The sequence below is a fragment of the Penicillium hordei genome (genome assembly GCF_028827395.1).
Source record: "Penicillium hordei strain IBT 12815 chromosome Unknown utg000001l_segment0_segment0, whole genome shotgun sequence".
Classification (NCBI taxonomy): domain Eukaryota; kingdom Fungi; phylum Ascomycota; class Eurotiomycetes; order Eurotiales; family Aspergillaceae; genus Penicillium; species Penicillium hordei.
This window is the reverse complement of record NW_026623142.1, coordinates 7213908-7233876: the sequence shown is the minus strand read 5'-3', so window position 1 is coordinate 7233876 and position 19969 is coordinate 7213908. Positions and strand designations below refer to the sequence as shown.

The following is a 19969-nucleotide window of genomic DNA, read 5'->3' as shown; positions in this document are numbered from 1 at the left end:
CTCTCCAATATGGGGTCAATTGCGCAGCGAGAGGATCTAGAGGGACAGCTATCTTCTCTAGACGAGTCGGAACTCCAGAGCCTTTGCTCTCACCTAGGATTCCGCACAAGCTACCCAAAATCTTCGCACGTCACCCCAGACCGTCAGTTCTACCTGGAGGTCTTGGCATCTTCTTATGAACGCAAGGTGCCCTTCCAAGAAGTTGTCGAGAAGTTGAGTCCACTTCCGACAGAAGAAACCCTCTATGACCCGGCTTTGCTGAGGAATGAGACATACGACGGATCGAGGCCTCTGGCAATCCCAAAGTTGAATCTCCAGTATCTGAGTCTCGGAGATTTCCTTTGGCGCTCCTTCCTTCTCTACCGATCCGAAGCATTCTTCCAAATCCGCAAGGACATGGAGTCCCTCGTTAAACGCATGCAGCCAAAGGCAACGCGCGATGGAACCTTGAACTTTGAAGGTTTCTCTCGAATGGCCATTCCAATTTCAAAGCCTGCTATCATTGATGTTGCACCACCAAGGGTCGGGGCAGCAACCCCGGCCTTTGTTCGAGCGGAGATCGCGATAGAAGTGGGAAGACTTGCAGATAATGTTAGGAGAGAATGGGATTCACTCCGTCCCGATGACGTTGTCTATCTTTTGGCGGTCCAGTCCAGCTCGTCACAGTCGGAACAAGGTGCATCTGAAGCCGCTCGGATGACCCATCTTCGAACGGCCGAGATCGTACAGGTACTTGACGAGCAAGGCCGCGCATTGCGACAATCTACTGGCCAGGCAAATGGCTCTCAACCCAGAGCACGATTGAGGAGATTGATCGTAAACTTGGACGCGGCTGCATTCAAAGCCGACAAGGACCAGCAGGCCCACGGCAAACCGGACATTTACCCCCTCATCAACGTGGTTGCACGGAGAAAGGGCAGGGAAAATAACTTCAAGTCAATTCTGCAGACGATGCAAAAGCTTATCGTTTCTGATATGACGCTTCCTTCTTGGCTCCAGGATATCTTCCTGGGCTATGGAGATCCCGCTAGTGCTCGATACACGCAACTGCCAAACAGACTTAGCACTGTCGACTTCCGAGACACACTTTTGGATTGGTCGCATTTGGTGGAAAGCTTCCCGGGCATTGAACCGTCGGGGGCTGAGAATGCCAGCTTTGGTCCGCCCTACGTGCTTGAATATGTTAACCAAGAGTCTGCAGCAGAGCCTCACGCGCCGAAGAGGCGACGCCGAGAACAAGCCGCCGAGACAGAGCTGGTGCCTAGCAATATGCGTGTTTCCACATATAAGCCACCAAACCCTGGTCCCTACCCTGTCGACACTCCAAAATTGAACAAGATCCGATTCACCCCGGCCCAAGTGGAAGCCATCGCATCTGGAACACAGCCTGGGCTCACCGTCATCGTGGGACCGCCTGGTACTGGAAAGACCGATGTCACCACCCAAATCATTAACAACATTTACCATAACTTCCCCGATGAACGAACACTACTCATTGCACACAGCAACCAAGCCCTCAATCAATTATTCCAGAAAATTATTGCTCTTGATATTGATGAACGGCACTTGTTGCGTCTGGGCCACGGCGAGGAAGAATTGGACACTGATTCCAACTACAGCAAGTATGGTCGAGTCGAATCCTTCCTTGACAACCGCAACCATTACCTGTCAGAAGTGATGCGCTTGGCAGCATCAATTGGGGTCGAGGGTGCGCATGGAAATTCATGCGAGACTGCAGGCTACTTCAATACAGTTTACGTGCAGCCAACATGGGCCAAATTCTGGGATCGAGCCAATGCCGAAGGAACATCAAATGAAGATATTATCGCATCCTTCCCGTTCCAATCATACTTTGCAAATGCTCCCCAGCCCCTATTCGAAGCTGTAGCCGCGAAGGAGGCAATTATCGACACTGCTGCAGGCTGCGAACGTCACATCGCTCGAATTTTCTCCGAGTTGGAGGACATCCGGCCATTCGAGATCTTGAGACAACCTCGCGATAAAGCGAACTATCTCCTCGTAAAGGAGGCACGAATCATCGCGATGACCTCGACCCACGCAGCTATGCGTCGGCAAGAAATTGCCGATCTAGGCTTCCACTACGACAATGTGGTCATGGAAGAAGCGGCGCAGATTACTGAAGTTGAGAGTTTCATCCCCAACGCTCTGCAAAACATGAAGAACGGCGAGCTTCCGCTCAAGCGTGTTGTTCTCTGTGGTGATCACCACCAGAACTCGCCCATCATTCAAAACATGGCTTTCCGTCAATATGCTCACTTCGAGCAAAGTCTCTTCTTGCGACTGGCGCGGTTGGGTGTCCCAGTAATCAACTTGGATAAGCAGGGACGCGCACGACCTAGCATTGCAGAGCTCTTCCGCTGGCGGTACAAGCAACTCGGAGATCTTCCGGTGGTCGAAACTGCCCCTGAGTACCAGCAGGCCAACGCCGGGTTCCAGTTCGACTACCAGTTCATCAATGTCCCCGACTACCAGGGTTCTGGAGAGCGAGAGCCGACACCTCACTTTATCCAGAATTTGGGTGAAGCCGAGTACGCAGTGGCCATGTATCAGTACATGCGACTCTTGGGCTATCCTGCTTCTAAAATCTCGATCTTAGCCACATATGCTGGGCAGACGGCTTTGATCCGGGATGTATTGAGTCACCGCTGTGGAAAGAACCCCATGTTTGGAATGCCCAAGATTGTGACGACAGTGGATCGCTACCAGGGAGAGCAGAATGATTGTGAGTTGACTTCCTCCCAAAGCGTACTTGCATCACTCAAAATATCGGAATTGCTAACATTTTTCCAGACGTGATCCTTTCTCTCACCAGAACTCGTAGCGTCGGATACCTGCGCGATGTTCGCCGTCTGACCGTCGCTCTCTCCCGCGCACGACTAGGTCTGTATATCCTCGGCCGACGAGAAGTCTTCGAATCGTGCTACGAACTCAAGCCCGCATTTGACCTTCTTCTGCAACGACCGGATAAGCTCATGCTCGCGCCTGGCGAGATGTTCCCGTCGTCGCGGGAAGCCAGCGCCGCTATTGAGGGCACACCGATGGAAAGTGTCGAGCACCTTGGACAGTACGTGTTTGAGATGACGCAGGCCAAAGTCAAGGCTATGGATGATGGAGATATCACCATTGAGGATGCGGCGCCGGCTGGCGAAGATGAATATTTGGATGAGGATGAGGCTATGGGAGCTGCTGATGGGGATGAAGATATTGTATGAATTGTTTTGCAAATGGTAACAGCAGCACCCAATAAAGGGATTTGTTGGATGATTGGAACTATTCCATATTTTCTGCTTCTTTGCATTCTGAGAGGGCTCTTGAAAGGGCAATTTATTTTACAGATTACATGGTTATCTACTACATGACAGCACTCAGTAAATGAAACTTGCGTAGAATTTTTGGTCTCAGGCAGAATGGTATCATTTGGGGATATGAATAGACTCATTGTGTTCTATAATCAGTCTTCTCTGGCGACTTGGATTTGCTCTTCTCTTCGGGCCTCTTTCAATGTTCTCAATTACTTGAAGTAGATGTGAGACTTGTTCGATCAAAATGCTCCGGTTTCCATCGATCATAATACCCGATTTCGTTCTCATTGGTCCCTGAGCTTGTTTATTTCCTCCACAATATTATTGGGATCTTTCCAAGCCTGGGTCACATACCTAAGCGACATTAGCGGTTTATTTTCGGAAATAGGATAGGTTACATACTTGGTGTGGCTCCCACGGGCAACGACATGTCCGTTGGGGTCCGTGAACTTGATGTTTGTGAAAGCAAGGGTCTTGCCAACTAAACCCGGCTAGTTAGTTGATGGCCAACAAATTAAGCAAAGAGATGCGATGAAGAAGTCAGATAGCGTACATTTATCACAAGTCACCTCCTGACGTTGAAAGTTAGTACCCGTTTGGTAAGACCGAGAGGGATAGATGGAGAAAGAAAAGACATACGGCTAGGATTCGGTCACCAACTTTGCCACCTGAGTTCAAGTATGTGACTAGAGGGGTTTATCAGAAACAGAGAAGTTGGATGGGACACCCTATTTTATACACTTACCGTTCAGGTCTGTTGACACACCCGTCGAGAACAAGCCGCGAGAAGCCACAGCTAATGAGCCTCCGAGGTCGACTAGAACATATTTTAGCCAAGTATCACAAATTGAGTGCCACACAGAATTATCTCCTACCCATGCTCGCAATGGTACCTCCATGAAGGATATTCAGGCGGTTCTAAATGATATAGATGTCAGAGACAACGTTCCATGTGAGAAGTTGGGTCTTTAAAAGGTTCCCAACTATGCTTGCTAGAGAGTCTGCAGCACAATGAGACATACTGTATGCTCCTTCTGAATATCCAGCTCAAAGTTGACCACACCGGGCCTAGCGGCTGTAACACGGAGCTATAGTAGAGGTCGGTGATTAGTTCAACGAAACTGCTAGGGAGCTGGCTCAGACTTACATTATTCAATAGACTTTAGTTGAATTAAAGTGAGATGTTAATTCTTTTCTAATATCTCAAAGGTAAAGGTAAGTTGGGACGAATTCCATACCGAGGCTCCAGACCCGAGGTAGCTCGGAAGGACTCCCAGACCTATAGATAGCGATATGTGTTAGTAGGAAGTGAATGATAGGCGATGAAGGTCTTGTTATTTACCGAGCGGACAAATCTAAGAGAAGCCATTTCTAAGAAAGTGACAAATTGACAAATATCCTGGGGATGGAATGATATAGGGAGGAGTTAACAAGTCCAACATTCTACTTGATCCGGCGACTCGGGAGCACCCCGGAACTGCACTTTATGGCCGCTTCGGTCACCCTACCAGCATCATTTCATCCAACCACTTCACCCAGACACTTTCTTCTTTTCAGTTGCCTGGGAACTTGGTTTCTCACAGCTCAGTATGGCGAGTGCAACATCCCGTCCTCTGGAGTACCTGGAGGGTCTCCCCGGGACGACTTTTTATAAGCTATACCAACAACCATCCACGGCCCTTGCGATCTTCCGGCGCATGCTGCCCGATCTAGGTACATTGAACTCACCCACGTGGAAAGGAATCTTGTGCTAACAGTGCATATAGCAAAATGCTTTGTGATGGCTCTACTATATCTCAAAGACCCTCTTCCAACAGCTGATCTGGAAATTTGGGTCAACTCAGAGAGCAAGAAGTGAGTGGCTAATCTGACAGGTTTGACTCCAGTCATTACTGACAGTGTCCACACAAGGGAACGGGATAATGCGCTCTCAATCTTGGGTCGACTTCACATTCTATCTACGACCCTCACAGGTGAAAATGTCCGCGCATACATGATCACCAACCCATTCGCTGCTTCGCTTCGACAAGCTCTGATGGGTGCCGAGGACTCTCACTCTTTCGGTGTATTCTCTCAAGCTCCGGAACACACCCTGACCTCGATCGCCGACTTGGACGAATATGCTAGACGACAATGGGAAGGTGTTATGGGGTACATGGTTGGAACTAGTGCCTTGAGTGGACAGCGCGACGCGGTCAATTTGAGCAAGGGTGTCAAACAGCTTCTCCAAGCGGGACACCTAGTTGAGATCCGAGGCAACCGTGTCGACATCACCAAAGACGGGTTTGGATTTGTGCTCCAGGACGTGAACACCCAGGTCTGGCATATCTTGATTCTTTATGTCGAGAGCGCCGAGGCCATCGGCATGGATAGCGTCGAGGTTCTCTCATTCCTGTTCCTCCTGAGTAGTCTGGAACTCGGATTGTCTTACGACAAGAGCCACATGACACCCAACCAACTTCGCACTCTCACAGACCTCGCCGATTTTGGTATTGTCTTCCAGGAAGACGCCGACGCGACACGCTTTTATCCCACCCGTCTCGCAACTACACTTACATCTGACTCGAGCGCTCTGAGCAACCCTGTTACAGGTTCTCTCACTGGGCCAGTGGGGCCGTCTGGTGGCTCTGGCTCTGGGTTCATCATCATCGAAACCAACTACCGACTCTACGCCTACACCTCATCACCTCTACAAATATCCCTTATCTCCCTCTTCACAAACCTCAAATACCGCTTCCCCAATCTGGTCACCGGCAAAATCACCAGACAGTCTGTCCGTCGAGCTATCGAGATGGGAATCACTGCCGATCAAATCATCTCATATCTATTATCGCACGCGCACCCACAGCTGCGAAAACATAGTGCCGCTCAACCCAACGGCAAGGGTGTCCCAGCATCTGTGCTCCCGCCTACCGTGACAGATCAGATCAGACTGTGGCAGCTGGAGCGGGACCGTCTCCGGGCCACGGCGGGATTCTTGTTCAAGGATTTCACCAGCTTGACCGAATATCAGGCCCCTTGTCAGTATGCCGCGGAGATTGGTGTGCTGGTTTGGAAGTCAGATCGGAAGCGTATGTTCTTTGTCACGAGGCATGAGCAGGTGGCTGCATTTTTACGAAGTCAAAAGGCAGGCGGGAAGTAACATAGTTACGCAAGGCATAAGACCTCAGTCATTATGAAATTAGAAAAAGCAGAAGACAAGATCTTGGGGGTGTTATGGAGACTGGAAAGCATGTTACGAAATTACGACCCATGGCCGTTCGGCTGCGATACAAAAATTGTACAATAAACAATGAAAGATTATGATTAAAAGACTACCGCTCAGCTTTTAATGCCTTTTGTAATGCGTTATTGAAGTCGAATTTGGAAAGTTCCCGGGAAGCGTGAAGCTGCTTCGAAAAAAAAACCAAGGCTGAACACGGCAATCTCTGGATTACTCTCGATGGAAGGTTACAATATGGTTAACCTGAGTCCAGCTGCTCAGCATAATCAGAGCATGATTTGAAAATTATTAAGCGTCTAGCATTCGCCGAGTTTCATCTGACTACTTACAAATCTAGTACATACTGCACATGTGCTACCTACATACCTACGTACCAATCTTCTGCTTAAAAGTCACCCACTCACCCCCAATCCTCCTCCGATACGTAACATAAGTATGCCCCCCAGCATCATCCGGCAGAAGAACCCTAACATCCGAGACCCTCGCCTCGGCCGGCACCTTCGGCACAAGCAAATCCTCATTCCGAGGCACAATATACCCAAAAGACGAATTGACGCAGACATCACCAGCATAAAAATCCCCCTCTTCAACCCTAATGATCTCCTCCACAACATCCGCCAAAAGCGAACCATTCCACAGCCCCTCCCGATGCGGCGCAGCCCTTAACGCCCTCACAGCCTGTCGCCGGATCCGCGGAACACGGCACTTGATAGCCGTGTAATATACAGGTGGGATGTACCCCATCTCAACGGTGAATTCGTTCCTAGTATAGCCCAGTGTCTGCGTATAGTGGTTGACTATGGAGGACTTTTCAAGAAGCTCTAGCAGAGAAGCTTCTAGGATCGTGTTCATGCCGGACACCTTGAAGTCATGGAAGGTGGCTTTCAGCTCGTCGCATGCGCTGGCTATCTTAGAGGGATCATTTCCGTGGAATGCTGTTGCTGACCAGCTTTTCCAAACATCGAGGAAGCCGGCCATTATTCGGATGAAGCTCTCGACGAAGCCGTCGAATATCAGCTCGGATTCCGTTTCGTCTGGCAAGAGGCAGACTGAAGCCATTATTGTGGCCATTTCGTGGTGCACCCGTAGGAGGAGGTAGCCGGTTTGGTCTTTTTCTGATATTTTGTTGGTTTCGAGGTGCGCGACTGAGACGGTGTATGTTTTTCGCCAGAGGGATAGGTCTGCGAGGATTCTGCTTTGTGTATTGAGCATTTGTTGGTTGCTGGTTGGGGTCTGGGATACGTGGTGGTCGTGGTAATGGCTTTTTAGGCATTGGACTCTGTTCAAGAGGTCGTCTAGGCTGCGTCTTGCCTCTAGGAGGGAGGTGAATGTAGAAGGGAGACTGGCAGTTTGCGGGTCTGTTGTTACAAGATACATGTGTGAAGGCATCTGGCCGAACATGGCTGATTGAATGCCTAGTCGGGAATAGGCGTCGACTAGGGCGTTGTAAGCGAAATCTTCTTCGGGAGGTAGAACGGTCGGCACCATGGATGACAGAGAACGTGTTGCGGATATATCGGAGAGAAGCTTCATGCCATATTGGAGATGTGCACATCCCATCTGATACTGCCCGCGCATGTATTCTAGAGTGATAAAGAGCATGCATGTAATCAGCGCTACCCGGAGGGAATAGCTATCGTTGGTTGTATTGGTGCGTAGATGTTGAATTGCCTTGTTATATTGCAGCAGAGTGAAACGCTCCACATCATATTTATTTAGCCCGGTGACGTATTGCTGCTGGAGCCGATGCGCAGACGCCAAGGCAATGACAGCATGGCGCACGGCGGGTTCCTGTGCGCTAGCTTGGAAAATTAAGGACTCCCAGAAGTCGGACGGAAATAAACCAGCGAACTTCCTTGCAGTTCGTTTGATCAGCCAGTCGAAGCACAGCTGTTCCTCGTGGCTGAGGTTGCCGGCTGGAACCGGCGTACAATAGACTGATAGAGCCTGGTTGCTCTGTGGCTGCCCGTATGGAGTACCACCTCCTCCCCAAATACCATAGCCGTCGCAGACTCGGCTGGTTGATACACAGCGTCGGCAAGCTGGTCGGCCTTCGTCACATTTGACCCGGCGGATTCTTGACCCAATTAGGCAGACCTAAAATGAGGATGGGTAAATACTTACTTGCAAGTTTTGCAGCCTGTTTTGGACTTTTTGTGGACGAATGGAACTTGTCCGTGCATAACTGCTATTGAGAAAAAAAAGGCAACATGGGAATCTCTGAAACACAAGGCAGGTGTAGTCTACGAACGAGAAATAAATAAACTGTGGATAACCTTGGAACTATGCCAAACGTACCAATAGGTGGTGTGCTTCGCATGGATTGGATTGCACGGAGGGGAAAGTGGAACTCATCGGAGTTAACTCTTAACTACGGCAATATAGGATTGGTGTGCTCGCTTTTGCTGTATTTTTATTGGCTGTGAGTTATTAAATGACTCCACCTAAACACAAAGGATGTATAACTGGCTGTGAATGACGTCCTTTCTATGGACTCGGCCTATGGATAGACTCAATGATCGTTGGGAAGTTAGGATTGAAAAGACTTTTCGTGTTCCGTGTACGAATATAAATAGCCCTGCTGGTTCCTGGTATAGGGGGCATTATCTTTTTCGCTACAATATCCTAATTATATTGTTCACATCTTCTCATCTGGGTTCTCTTTTGATATTATTCCAGCCATGTCTCTTCCAACTCGATCCCTTGGCCGCAACGGCCCTCAAGTCCCCGCAATTGGTCTTGGACTCATGAGCCTTGGCGGTATCTATGAATTTGCCGGTTCCCTCGAAGATAAGGTAGCTTTCCTCGAGCATGCCCATTCGATCGGTGCGCGGTTCTGGGATACAGCCGACCTGTACCTTGACAGTGAGGAAACAGTAGGAGAGTGGGTGAAGAGGTCAGGAAACCGCGATGACATCTTCCTGGCTACCAAGTTTGCCATCCAATACGACGCCGCCACAGGTATCCAAACAGTCCGCTCTGACCCCGAGTATGTCAAGGCTGCTTGTGAGAACAGTCTGAAGAAACTCGGGGTTGAGACCGTTGATCTTTACTACTGTCATCGGGTAGATGGCGTGACACCCATTGAGAAGACTATCGAGGCTATGGTTGAGTTGAAGGAGTAAGTCATACCCCTTCGGTTTAAGAGGCTCTAAACCTGACGAACTATCAGCCAAGGCAAAATCAAGCATCTTGGATTGTCTGAATGTTCAGCTGCAACTTTGCGTCGTGCCCATGCCGTTCACCCCATTGCCGCGTACCAGGTAGAATACAGTGCGTTCGCCTTGGACATTGAATCGTCCACCACCGATCTTTTGGCTACCTGCCGTGAACTTGGTATCGCTGTCATTGCATACAGCCCGGTTGGCCGAGGTCTCTTGACTGGACAAATTCAATCGTTCTCCGATATTCCCGAAAATGATTTCCGCCGCAAATTCCCCAAGTACACACAGGAAAACTTCCCAAAGATCCTTGAACTAGTTCAGGGCCTGAAAGATATTGCCAATAACCATGGCAGTGCTCCTGCCCAGGTTGCTATCGCGTGGCTTCTTGCTCAGGGCTCTGACATCATCCCTATTCCTGGAACAAAATCTATCAAGAATCTTGATGAGAATACCCAGTCCGTCTTTCTCAATTTGACAGATACGGAGTTGCAAGATATTCGGGCGTTGATCTCGCGGACAGAGGTCCCTGGATCGCGGTATCCCGCTATGTGAGTTTGTCCTTGTAGTCCACGTGGACATGTTGCTAATATTATTTTCAGGATGATGGACAGCGTGCTTGGTGATACTCCGCCACTCTAGGTCTAGCAGAACCTCTTCTGATTTATATTGATCTACGATGGGGTATTTTTGTGTTTTTGTGTTTTTGTTTAGTGTAGCATACATTTATCTACGAACACATGCTATACCATTGAAAGATTTATTTATACCGAGTAGATTTTTATTCAAATTGTACCTGATATATATACATACCCACCTGGGCACTCTCGCGTGGCTTACTGATATTACCGATTATTGGTTACAGCGCACTTGGTTTTCTATGAGCTCATATTTTGGGTCACTCATTGTTGATTGGTCAATTTGAGAACACATTGGCGCGATTTGAAAGAGAACCCAACGAATTACCTAGGTAGTTACCATGTGGTTAATTAATTGGTCAAGGAAGCACAAAGAGTGATTGACGAGTGTCTAAGAGCCCCAGATGCTTCAATTCGCTGTGTGTCTACTATGAAATGGAGTGGATATTGCATAAGATCGCGTTTAGAACTAAATCGATTTCGCTCTTTTTAGAGAGATTGGGTTGCGAAGGGGCAGAGCGGCCAAAGTTCAAATGCCTGATTTTGTAGGAATGATGCCTTGATATGCCTGAATTATAGACTACTTTCGACACCGCTCTATACCATATACTGTAAATTGAAGCTATTCCTACCATATACAAGAATAGTTAATTGGTTATACGGCCTTGTCGTGTCTTTTTAGGTGATATGTTTAGACATGCTTTTGGCTAGTCTTTTTAGATGTTCTTTTTATATATCTTTTGAAATATCTTTTTAGATGTCTTTTTAGGTATATATAAAGGCGGCAAAAAAAAGCACACGTATAAGAGACTTTGAAATCTCTATATTACTCAAAATTAAAGCTATTCCTACCCCACAAATCATCAGTTTCTTCGAATCCCCAACATCGAAAAAGTCCCAAACCGCGTAAAATGCCTCCTTATGTTAATCTCGAGAGATTTGGTCGGTCGAAATAGCTCCAACGCCTGGAAATAGGCGCATATAGTGATTTACGTGTTAGGAATAGCTTCATTCTTATGAACTACTAGGCCTACGGGTGATCTGTTATAATTTAGGTAACTATTTTGATTTCTGCTAGTCTATGTAAAACAAGGCATAATTCAGGCATATTCAAGCACCAAGCCTACAAAATCAGGCATTTGACCTTTGACCGCTCTGCCCCTTCGCATTGGGCGCTGTACCTAGCCTGAGCGGACTAATTATTGGCCATTTTGAGTACACTTCCAATCTTTCGCTCTGATTGGTCACTATGCGTTCAGTTTTATCTCCTATCACTGATTGGACACATCGAGGACATACTAGAAAGGTATATTATGCTTTACTTGTTTCTTTACGCCCTCTTTAATCAAATTCTTGTTCATGTCCTCTGTCACTATTCCCAGGGAAGACATAGAAAAGAAAATCACCTATAAAACCTTGCAAAGGTCGCAATTTACTAGTATCGAACAGTCGCCTTCTGCCTTTCATATTTACAGATGATTCCAAAACTTGAAAAATGAAGCACCCAGAGACGATAGCGCCCAGGTCCGAGCACAGTTCATCAACGATGGATGCTTCGGACGCCCCATATAAAAAAGAGACGTTCACTGGCAACCAGTACTCTTCTCCTTCTGATGTTGAAAAACCATCGCCGCATCTCCCTGCAACAGGCGACCTAGAGCCTCTTAACATCGAGATCACTTATCCCGAGGGTGGTCGCGATGCCTGGTTGGTGGTATTGGGTGCGTGGTGTGGCTTGACCTCATCACTGGGTATCTACAACACATCTGGTGTGTTCGAGGTCGTTATATCCAAAGTGATATTACCGGAGGCTTCTTCGTCTACTATTGGCTGGATATTCTCAGTCTATGCCTTCGTGAACTGGGTCTGCGGAGTACAAATCGGACCGACTTTTGATGCCATGGGCCCGCGTGCACTGATGGTTGCCGGGTCTATTTGCACGATGATTGGGATTTTTACACTGAGTGTCTCTACAGGTAAGATTGGTTCTCATTTAACACCACATGCAATCGTCCATGCTCGTACACTCTACTGATATGCACGTTCCATTACTAGAATATTATCAGATCTTCTTATCATTCTCCATTATGACCGGCGTCGGCTCATCCCTTCTCCTGACCCCATCAATGGGCTCCGTCGCTCATTGGTTCATGGAGCGTCGCGGCCTTGCCAGTGGTATAGCATTCATAGGAGGCGGTTTTGGCGGTGTTCTCTTTCCCCTGATGATACAATCACTCCTCCCTCAAGTTGGTTGGGGATGGTCGATCCGAATACTCGGATTTGTGCTTCTTGTACTCTGCGCTATCAGCGTAGCATTTTGCCGAGGCAGAATCCCTCCCCGAAAAGGAGCTGAAACAACTTGGCAGGATACATTGCCAGATTATAAAATTTTCCTGGATGGAACAGGAGCCATGGCACTCACAACCTCCGGAGTCCTTTTGACGGATTTGGCATACTTCATCCCGATTACTTACATACCACGTTACTATATCGATCGACAGCATCTGTCTGACGAGGAGGCCCTGATGGGATCGTCGGCGTTTGCATACCAGCTTCTCGCGATTCTCAATGCTGCTTCGTGCGTTGGCCGATACGTGGCGGGCGACATGGCGGATCGATTTGGCAGATACAATACCATGATTGTCTCGTTGTTTTTCTGCACAGTATCAGTGCTAGGTTTTTGGTTACCAGATATCCTTGCACCAGACCTCGATTCCTACGCACTATTGGTAGTCTTTATCCTACTATTTGGGTTCTGCAGCGGTTCAAACGTTAGCTTGACACCAATATGCCTGGGCCAGCTTTGCGAAACTCAAGAATATGGACGATATTACGCGAGCTGTTTTACCGTAGTATCCTTTGGGGTACTGGCAAGTGTCCCCATTTCCGGTGGTCTTTTAGATGTGGTGGGGGGCACAGGGAAAGAAAAGTACTGGGGAGTTGCTCTTTTTGCTGGACTTAGCTATGTGGGCGCTTTTTCATCCTTTCTATGGGTCAGGATTAAAGTGAAGGGGAGATATTGGAGGATAAAGTGGTAAAATACCAGGTTTTCGAGGGTTCAAAGACCACAAAAGGCTCGCAACCATGTATTAGATCAGCCTTGACTCTCATATACCAGGACTGATAATGTTTCAATGCAACACGTTACCGAGACTGTTTCACTTGATCAACCTGATGGACCCTATCTGGTCAATATTCCCCAGTAACCTTTTTATATATGAATATGAGTGAAATTAGTACAGCACCTTTGCTTCTCCTGGATAGTATAAGATGGATAAAATCACGTCAAAAACTGCTTCAGAGGCATATCGGCAAACCAAAACTACCTGCTATCCATTTGAGATTTCTGACCGTCGAGCATACATGGCTTATCATCTGGTCTACCCTACGCTGGCCTTGGGCTGGGATCCCTAATCCCTACAACAGGCACCTATTCCCCTGCCACACTAAGCCTTCTTGGAAGTATCATAGCTATCCTAGGCTGTTCTCACCATGCCCAGTACGCGCAAGCTCTGGATCACCAGGCGGAGGTGCGAAATGATTTGCTGTCAATGATCATATAGGGCACTGGTTGGCCGGAGCAGCAAAGCCAGCGTAGGTATAGCGCTGGGTCGAGAGTCTATAATAGGGCGGTGAGTCTCCACAGCAAACCTTAGAATGAGGTGCGCCACCTCCGCATTCTCGTGGGAGCTTCCCCGTCCCGCAGAGTTAACCTAAGTATTCCGGAGAAAACCTACTAACGTCATCCTACGTCCCTATATTCCAGTATATATAATTAGTCCTCTCACCATGCAAGCACAACCTTCGACATCGATCGGTTCCGATCAGTTCCAAACTTCCCACGCTCGTTGGCGCGCCCTCACACACCGCACTCCTTCCTCCCACTCTTCCTTTCTCTACGGCGTCAAATCTACCAAGATCTACTGCCGCCCGACCTGTCCTGCACGCCTTGCTCGAAGAGCCAATGTTGTCTTTTACGACACAGAAGACCAAGCGCGACGCGATGGCCACCGGCCCTGCAAGAGATGTCAACCGGATAATGCGAGCTTCGTTGGAGAGAGGGAGGAGGTTGTCACAAGGGTTCTAGCGCTTTTGCGGACTAAGCGGGAGGATCATGATCTGACAGTGAAGCGAGGCTTGAAAGAGTTAGCACAAGAGGTCGGTGTAACGCCGAGTTATCTTTGCCGTGTGTTCAAAAGGACGATGGGGCTTACGCTAGGAGCGTACATGAGAGAGTTTGAGAGGGAGGTAAGCGAAGGCAAGACAGAGAGGGAAGTTCAGTATCCCACCACAGTTGGATCTGGTATGGTTGATGCGGCGACGGGACTCTGGATGTCAGAAACAACGGCAGCGAGTCCCATGGCACCCGTTGAGGGTCCGAAGGAAGAGTTGGCAGAGCAGCAAGTGGGCAATGTTGCAGAGGCTCTGGACTTGAACTTCGATTTTGACGAGTGGTTCTGGACTGGAGGCTGCGTTCAAGAAGGCGCCATGAATGATAACTTGAACGCAGACGCTCTGAATCATGGCGTGTACAGATGGGATATATAAGGGGGTTGATATCGGTTGGGTACTTTCATTGGTATTTAATCAGTAAGCCCGGGAACGTCCAATTCCTGCGTATAACAAGCATTGAATAAGCACCTGGGCGTATAATAAGCACCAAGCATTCCAACAAGGCTGTTCTACACGTGATCAGCACCTCCAAATCTGAACCTGGGATGGCATCTATAAATGCAACGTATAAAACTGCAAATCTATAATATAGTCTCAGCCTTCTATAAAAATAGACTGAGAAATCCCCAAGGAAAATACAATATCTCGTATATAATATTATTGTGACCCCTCGCATCAAAAGAAACACGGCAAGTGGGTCAGATTATAATACCTTGACGAATTGTTGATCTTTATAATAAATTCAGCCAACTATTACACTTGGCCCACTTGGCACCCCTTGGGGGGCCAGAACGGGGGCACGGAAACCAGCCTCCAATAAATTAGGGGAAAACCCCGCGCCACTAAAAAAAATAAAATAAAACACGTCACGGTCCGTGTGGTCTCTTCTTCCCAACATATCAGATCTTCCCAATGTGGTCATGTCCTCACTCAGTAATTCCAGCCCAGGGAACTGGATCACCGGCAGCTACACGGGCAACAGTATTGGTGTCCGTATCACTATCGCAACCTTTGTCGGAGTCGCATGGTACAACGTGATCGAGCTAGTCGTGCTCGTCTTCCTAACCTTCAAACGCTATGAAGGCCCCTATTTCTGGAGTATGCTGATAGCCAGCGTTGGAATCCTGCCGTATTCGGTCGGCTACTTGATCAAATTCTTTGGCCTGACGACTGCAACTTGGGTGCCAGTCACGCTGTTAACAATCGGCTGGTGGACCATGGTAACCGGTCAGTCGTTCGTGCTGTACTCGCGCCTCCACCTGGTGATCCAGAACTTGCGCGTACTGCGCATGGTGAGAACTATGATCATCTCGAACATTTTTCTGCTGCATATACCCACAACCGTGCTCACATACGCGGCCAACTTCTCCCATTCTCCTGCCGCGGTTGCGGGGTACGATGTCATGGAGAAGCTACAGCTGACGGGCTTCTGTGTGCAGGAGGTTATCATCTCTGGGTTGTACATGTGGGAGACGAATCGCATGCTGCGCTTGAATCAGGACCATGTTAGTCGCAAGACTATCTTGCAGCTACTCGCTGTCAACGTGGCTTGTATCCTCATGGATATCGCGTTGATGATTATCGAGTTTAGGGACTACTATATCTACCAAACGACCCTCAAGGCCACGCTGTACAGCATCAAACTGAAACTGGAGATTGCAGTCCTCGGCAAGCTGGTCAATATCGCCCACCAGCACATGTGGAGACCCTCGTCTTTCACTACCGCCGGCGGGCAGTACCCGTCTTTCGTTGACCCGAGCCGTGCCTTGCACGATTTCAGCCATGCAGACTCTTTGGCTACCAGCTCGGGATCCAAAGGCCGCACCTCTGGAACCGAGGCTATCGACAGCGACGTTCGATGAGTTTGGATGTATTTCTACCTCTCTCAAAGTCTTATACCAAGCCAAATGACCAACTTGGTCCATCCCACAGTATTGTGATATCACCTTGCTGTGCGTGAGGCAATCATCACCCGAAGTGCTCCCACTCAACCGTCCCCAACAACGACGCAACGGGCAGCATTCGCTTCGCGCCTGTCGCTCAAGCTTTGACCTCCCCGCTGAGGCTGAGGCTTAGCTAAATCGGTAACCAGCCATGGAATACCCCATGTTATCCCGCCTACATTGGGTCATTCCTCCGAATGACCAAGAGCGAACAAATTGGCTGCATGGAAAGCGAGTGTATTTTCGAGTATGCTGGAATGCCTCCCCCGCGCAAGCCCGGGAGAATCTAGTATTTGTCTTCATCCGGCAAAGATAGACATATCGGAATGCCATGATCTCATCGCTCTGAAGCTGCTTTGGAGCATGTCCAGCCTTCTGGTAAAAATAAATTTCTACAACTTGGAAAAATCACCGTTGAGTATGAAAGTTTGGGGAGATACATTTTCCCAATACAAGACCGTTCGTCTTTCTGTAGGGCCCAGGCCGCTTGTGCACTGCATAAATTCATAATAGGTTGGCCTAGGAATTTGTCACTACAGAGTATACTGTAAGATAGGAAAGCACTGGAAATGAGCGAATGACCTTGGAATATGTGTTATTTTTAGCCAATAGATTAGGCCTTTTTTGTTAAGCGAACACAGACGACTATGTGTTAAGAAAGGCGATAGTTGTAATCCCAAGGCCGAGTCGCCCAGGGACAAGTAACTAGAAATGTTTCTCCAAGGTCCTTTCAACCTGATTTCCACACTTTTTCAACACACACCATTTTACGTCATGAAGTTAAATCGGCTGTATAGTTCCAACCGAAATCGCTTTCTTCTAGGCGGGCGATGTACAATATCTCCAGTCCGAAATTAACCAACTCAGCCCCGATAACGTCATTTTCATATTCCAACCGAAAAAATCCCGAAGAAAAAAAAAAGTCGAACGAAAAAGTCCAAAATCCACGTTTGTGTCCTTTGCCGATCCGAGGTGAAGCGCCTACAACCGGGCCGGTGATGTCGGGAGTGGGGGAGATAGCGGATAATTGGCACACACAAGATGTTGAACATTTGAAGTGAAAAGAAAAAAAAGAAAGGGTATATTTGTCTATGTATCTGTATCTATAGCTGTATCTGTATATTTATAATTTATAAGTCCAAAGAAACCTCAAGATCCCTTCCGACCACCAACTTGATCATGCAAGTAAAGCCGGCCTTCTGTATTGACGAACCCGCCAATTCCAAAAGCGGGGATAATACGACACATGCGCAGCAGTGACGCGCCAATCCAGTCGCGACTGACACGGCTAATCCGGTCTTTGGTCGGCATCACCTGTGGCCGGTTATATAGATCCAGGCCGAGTAGGTGGATTGGCGTGCTGATGAGTTGGATAGAGGCTGGGATAGCGAGCTGTGCAATCAGGATCTTAAGGTATTCTTGGGAGGCGATGGAGTCCGGAATTGATGCTGAGACCATGGCGGGGAGACTGAAGGAGCCAAAGATTGTGAGAGCATCCCGGACGAGGAAGGCGGAGTATGTTGCTACTGGGATTCGAGTGCGGCCAATTGAGCGGGCCGTTTTAGGAGGCGAGGTTGTGTTGGAGGTAGAGGTAGAGGTAGAGGTAGAGGTAGAAGCAGAGGCAGAGGCAGAGGTGGAAGTTGGAGTTGGGCTTGTTGGGGTTGTGTTGTTTGTGGCTGGCACGGAGGTGTTGCTGTGGCCGAATAATTGGGCGAATTTCACGTCCTTCCAAATGCCCACGGAGGAGTTGACTATGAATGTTGAAGCGAAGGTCGTCATGCCAGCGATAGCATGGTCAATCTTCGGGTACCATTTGCTCAGGATGGTCTCCGAGGCATTGGCTGTGGCGAAGGTTGCGGTGTAAAGGGACCAGACAAGGAGACTGGGTCGTGATGTTAAGAAAGTTGCAGGTTGTGTGAGTGAGAACCACAAGTGTCTGCGGAATGCCGGGAAGAGAGGTTGGTTATAGAATGATTTCTCAACGACGAGTCTAGGCGATACTGTCAGTATATGTTGATAAGATGGAATCTGACTTGGCTTACCTGTCAAAGATCATCACCGCCGGCGTTATCAATGTTGCTGAACCTGCAGCAACGACTACATCGGCCGCCAATAGTTCCGCCATCCGGCTTTTGGTGTGCTGAATACCGAATGGCATGGCCTGCTCTTGGATTTGCTGTGTCATGGCTTATAATGTATGGTTTAAGCAGGCAATGCTATCATAATCTGTTCGTGACCGTCTGGCAGTCTGTTGAATTCGTGATGTAGAGACACCCCCGGGAAAGGTTTGATAAAGCTGAAATCTAACCGGACTGGCACTGTTAGATCAAATAAATCCAACACGGGGCATTCCATGAGACAACTTACTGTGGATCAAATGTTGATCAACGGAACGGGTTAGGGCTGCGCGACTTAGGGTGCACTGAAAATGAAAGGAGGGAGAAGAAGAGAGTGAATGGAAGAAGAAACCCCCTCCGTAGATATATACCCAGCACCTCTTTCTATAATGTAATGCCAACATCTTATCGAGAAATCAAGCACCATCGACATTTATAGATCGCCGGCTCAAAAAGACAACGCGTCGGCCAAGCGAACCAATCACAGTCCCAACCGGGCCGGCGGCCGGTGCTTGATACGGGCCGGTGATTGGTGCGGTCGCCGCGCCGTGATCGCCCTGATTAACTCAGGGACGAGATTCTAGAAGTTTGAGTTGTACTCCTGGGGAATAGGATGTCCAGGACAACGCGTATGCTTGCCTCAAACGGACTGATGTATGGTTACTCCCCGCATTCCCCCGATCTCAACATTATTTCCTTATTCTATGTTATTCGATGAGGTTTTTTTTCCCTTTTTTTCACCGACTTCTGCAGAGTGGGGTTACGATTCGCCTTCAAAAATCAGGCAGTAAAAGACAGTTCACTAACTATGGTTTCCGATCTGCATCCCGGCCTGCCCCTCACTAGTACAGCTTCACTAATACGAGTAATGTACATGACTATGGGGGAGATAGAAGAAAGAAGGCTGATTGGTTATGATAGCAAGTGGGAATGTCTCCATTTCTATGTACTGTTCTGTACTTAAAAAGGTCAAATGGCGACTCAAAATGTATGAAAAGCAGCCCTGGAGATACCGACTACATGAAGGCTTAACAATACCCCGACAAAAGCTTCGTCTGTGTTTCTCCAATAGCCGGACACCGACAGATAAGCACCCCGAGGAATATGTACGGCCATACCTTTCCACTGGCCCTTTCACTTCATGGTATTATGATTGACTATAAGCGTCACATTCCATGTTGCCCAGAGTATACCCACGCATAGAGTGGCACACCAAATATTGTCGGGATACAAGTCAAGATTTGAGCATTAAAGATCGATTTCGTGTGGCATTTCTGTGTGGTCACCACCGGGCACCAATACACCAGCAAGTGGATCCAATAGGAATTCCTCAACAGTTCCACTTTAGGAGTACCGACACCGCGGGGTTTAGGGTGATGTATCACTGGGTT

The 19969-nt window shown here is 48.3% G+C and overlaps 9 protein-coding genes across 9 annotated transcripts; 6 read left to right on the top strand and 3 right to left on the bottom strand.

The window, feature by feature from the left end:
• Positions 1-9: 9 nt before the first annotated feature.
• Positions 10-3233, top strand: N7537_002712 (CWF11/aquarius family DEAD/DEAH box RNA helicase; the record flags this gene model as incomplete). The annotated part of the gene is made up of 2 exons (XM_056893770.1): positions 10-2743; positions 2812-3233. The coding sequence occupies 2 exons, from the start codon at positions 10-12 to the stop codon at positions 3231-3233; spliced, it is 3156 nt and encodes a 1051-aa protein (XP_056758765.1).
• A 374-nt stretch (positions 3234-3607) lies between these two features.
• Positions 3608-4692, bottom strand: N7537_002711 (PaaI family thioesterase; the record flags this gene model as incomplete). The annotated part of the gene is made up of 8 exons (XM_056893769.1): positions 3608-3804; positions 3959-4009; positions 4069-4140; positions 4199-4241; positions 4346-4411; positions 4471-4483; positions 4562-4602; positions 4666-4692. The coding sequence occupies 8 exons, from the start codon at positions 4690-4692 to the stop codon at positions 3608-3610; spliced, it is 510 nt and encodes a 169-aa protein (XP_056758764.1).
• A 220-nt stretch (positions 4693-4912) lies between these two features.
• Positions 4913-6465, top strand: N7537_002710 (TFIIH/NER complex subunit TFB2; the record flags this gene model as incomplete). Its single annotated transcript, XM_056893768.1, has 3 exons — positions 4913-5036; positions 5090-5177; positions 5235-6465. 3 exons carry the CDS (start codon positions 4913-4915, stop codon positions 6463-6465), a joined length of 1443 nt encoding a protein of 480 aa, XP_056758763.1.
• A 447-nt stretch (positions 6466-6912) lies between these two features.
• N7537_002709 (Zn(II)2Cys6 transcription factor domain-containing protein) lies at positions 6913-8729 on the bottom strand (the record flags this gene model as incomplete). Its single annotated transcript, XM_056893767.1, has 2 exons — positions 6913-8623; positions 8671-8729. The coding sequence occupies 2 exons, from the start codon at positions 8727-8729 to the stop codon at positions 6913-6915; spliced, it is 1770 nt and encodes a 589-aa protein (XP_056758762.1).
• Positions 8730-9227: 498 nt separating this feature from the next.
• Positions 9228-10349, top strand: N7537_002708 (uncharacterized protein; the record flags this gene model as incomplete). The annotated part of the gene is made up of 3 exons (XM_056893766.1): positions 9228-9667; positions 9719-10258; positions 10310-10349. 3 exons carry the CDS (start codon positions 9228-9230, stop codon positions 10347-10349), a joined length of 1020 nt encoding a protein of 339 aa, XP_056758761.1.
• Positions 10350-11840: 1491 nt separating this feature from the next.
• Positions 11841-13383, top strand: N7537_002707 (uncharacterized protein; the record flags this gene model as incomplete). The annotated part of the gene is made up of 2 exons (XM_056893765.1): positions 11841-12321; positions 12401-13383. 2 exons carry the CDS (start codon positions 11841-11843, stop codon positions 13381-13383), a joined length of 1464 nt encoding a protein of 487 aa, XP_056758760.1.
• Positions 13384-14134: 751 nt separating this feature from the next.
• On the top strand, positions 14135-14893 carry N7537_002706 (uncharacterized protein; the record flags this gene model as incomplete). The annotated part of the gene is made up of 1 exon (XM_056893764.1): positions 14135-14893. One exon carries the CDS (start codon positions 14135-14137, stop codon positions 14891-14893), a length of 759 nt encoding a protein of 252 aa, XP_056758759.1.
• A 545-nt stretch (positions 14894-15438) lies between these two features.
• N7537_002705 (uncharacterized protein) lies at positions 15439-16380 on the top strand (the record flags this gene model as incomplete). The annotated part of the gene is made up of 1 exon (XM_056893763.1): positions 15439-16380. One exon carries the CDS (start codon positions 15439-15441, stop codon positions 16378-16380), a length of 942 nt encoding a protein of 313 aa, XP_056758758.1.
• A 1230-nt stretch (positions 16381-17610) lies between these two features.
• On the bottom strand, positions 17611-18646 carry N7537_002704 (uncharacterized protein; the record flags this gene model as incomplete). The annotated part of the gene is made up of 2 exons (XM_056893762.1): positions 17611-18451; positions 18504-18646. The coding sequence occupies 2 exons, from the start codon at positions 18644-18646 to the stop codon at positions 17611-17613; spliced, it is 984 nt and encodes a 327-aa protein (XP_056758757.1).
• Positions 18647-19969: the final 1323 nt, after the last annotated feature.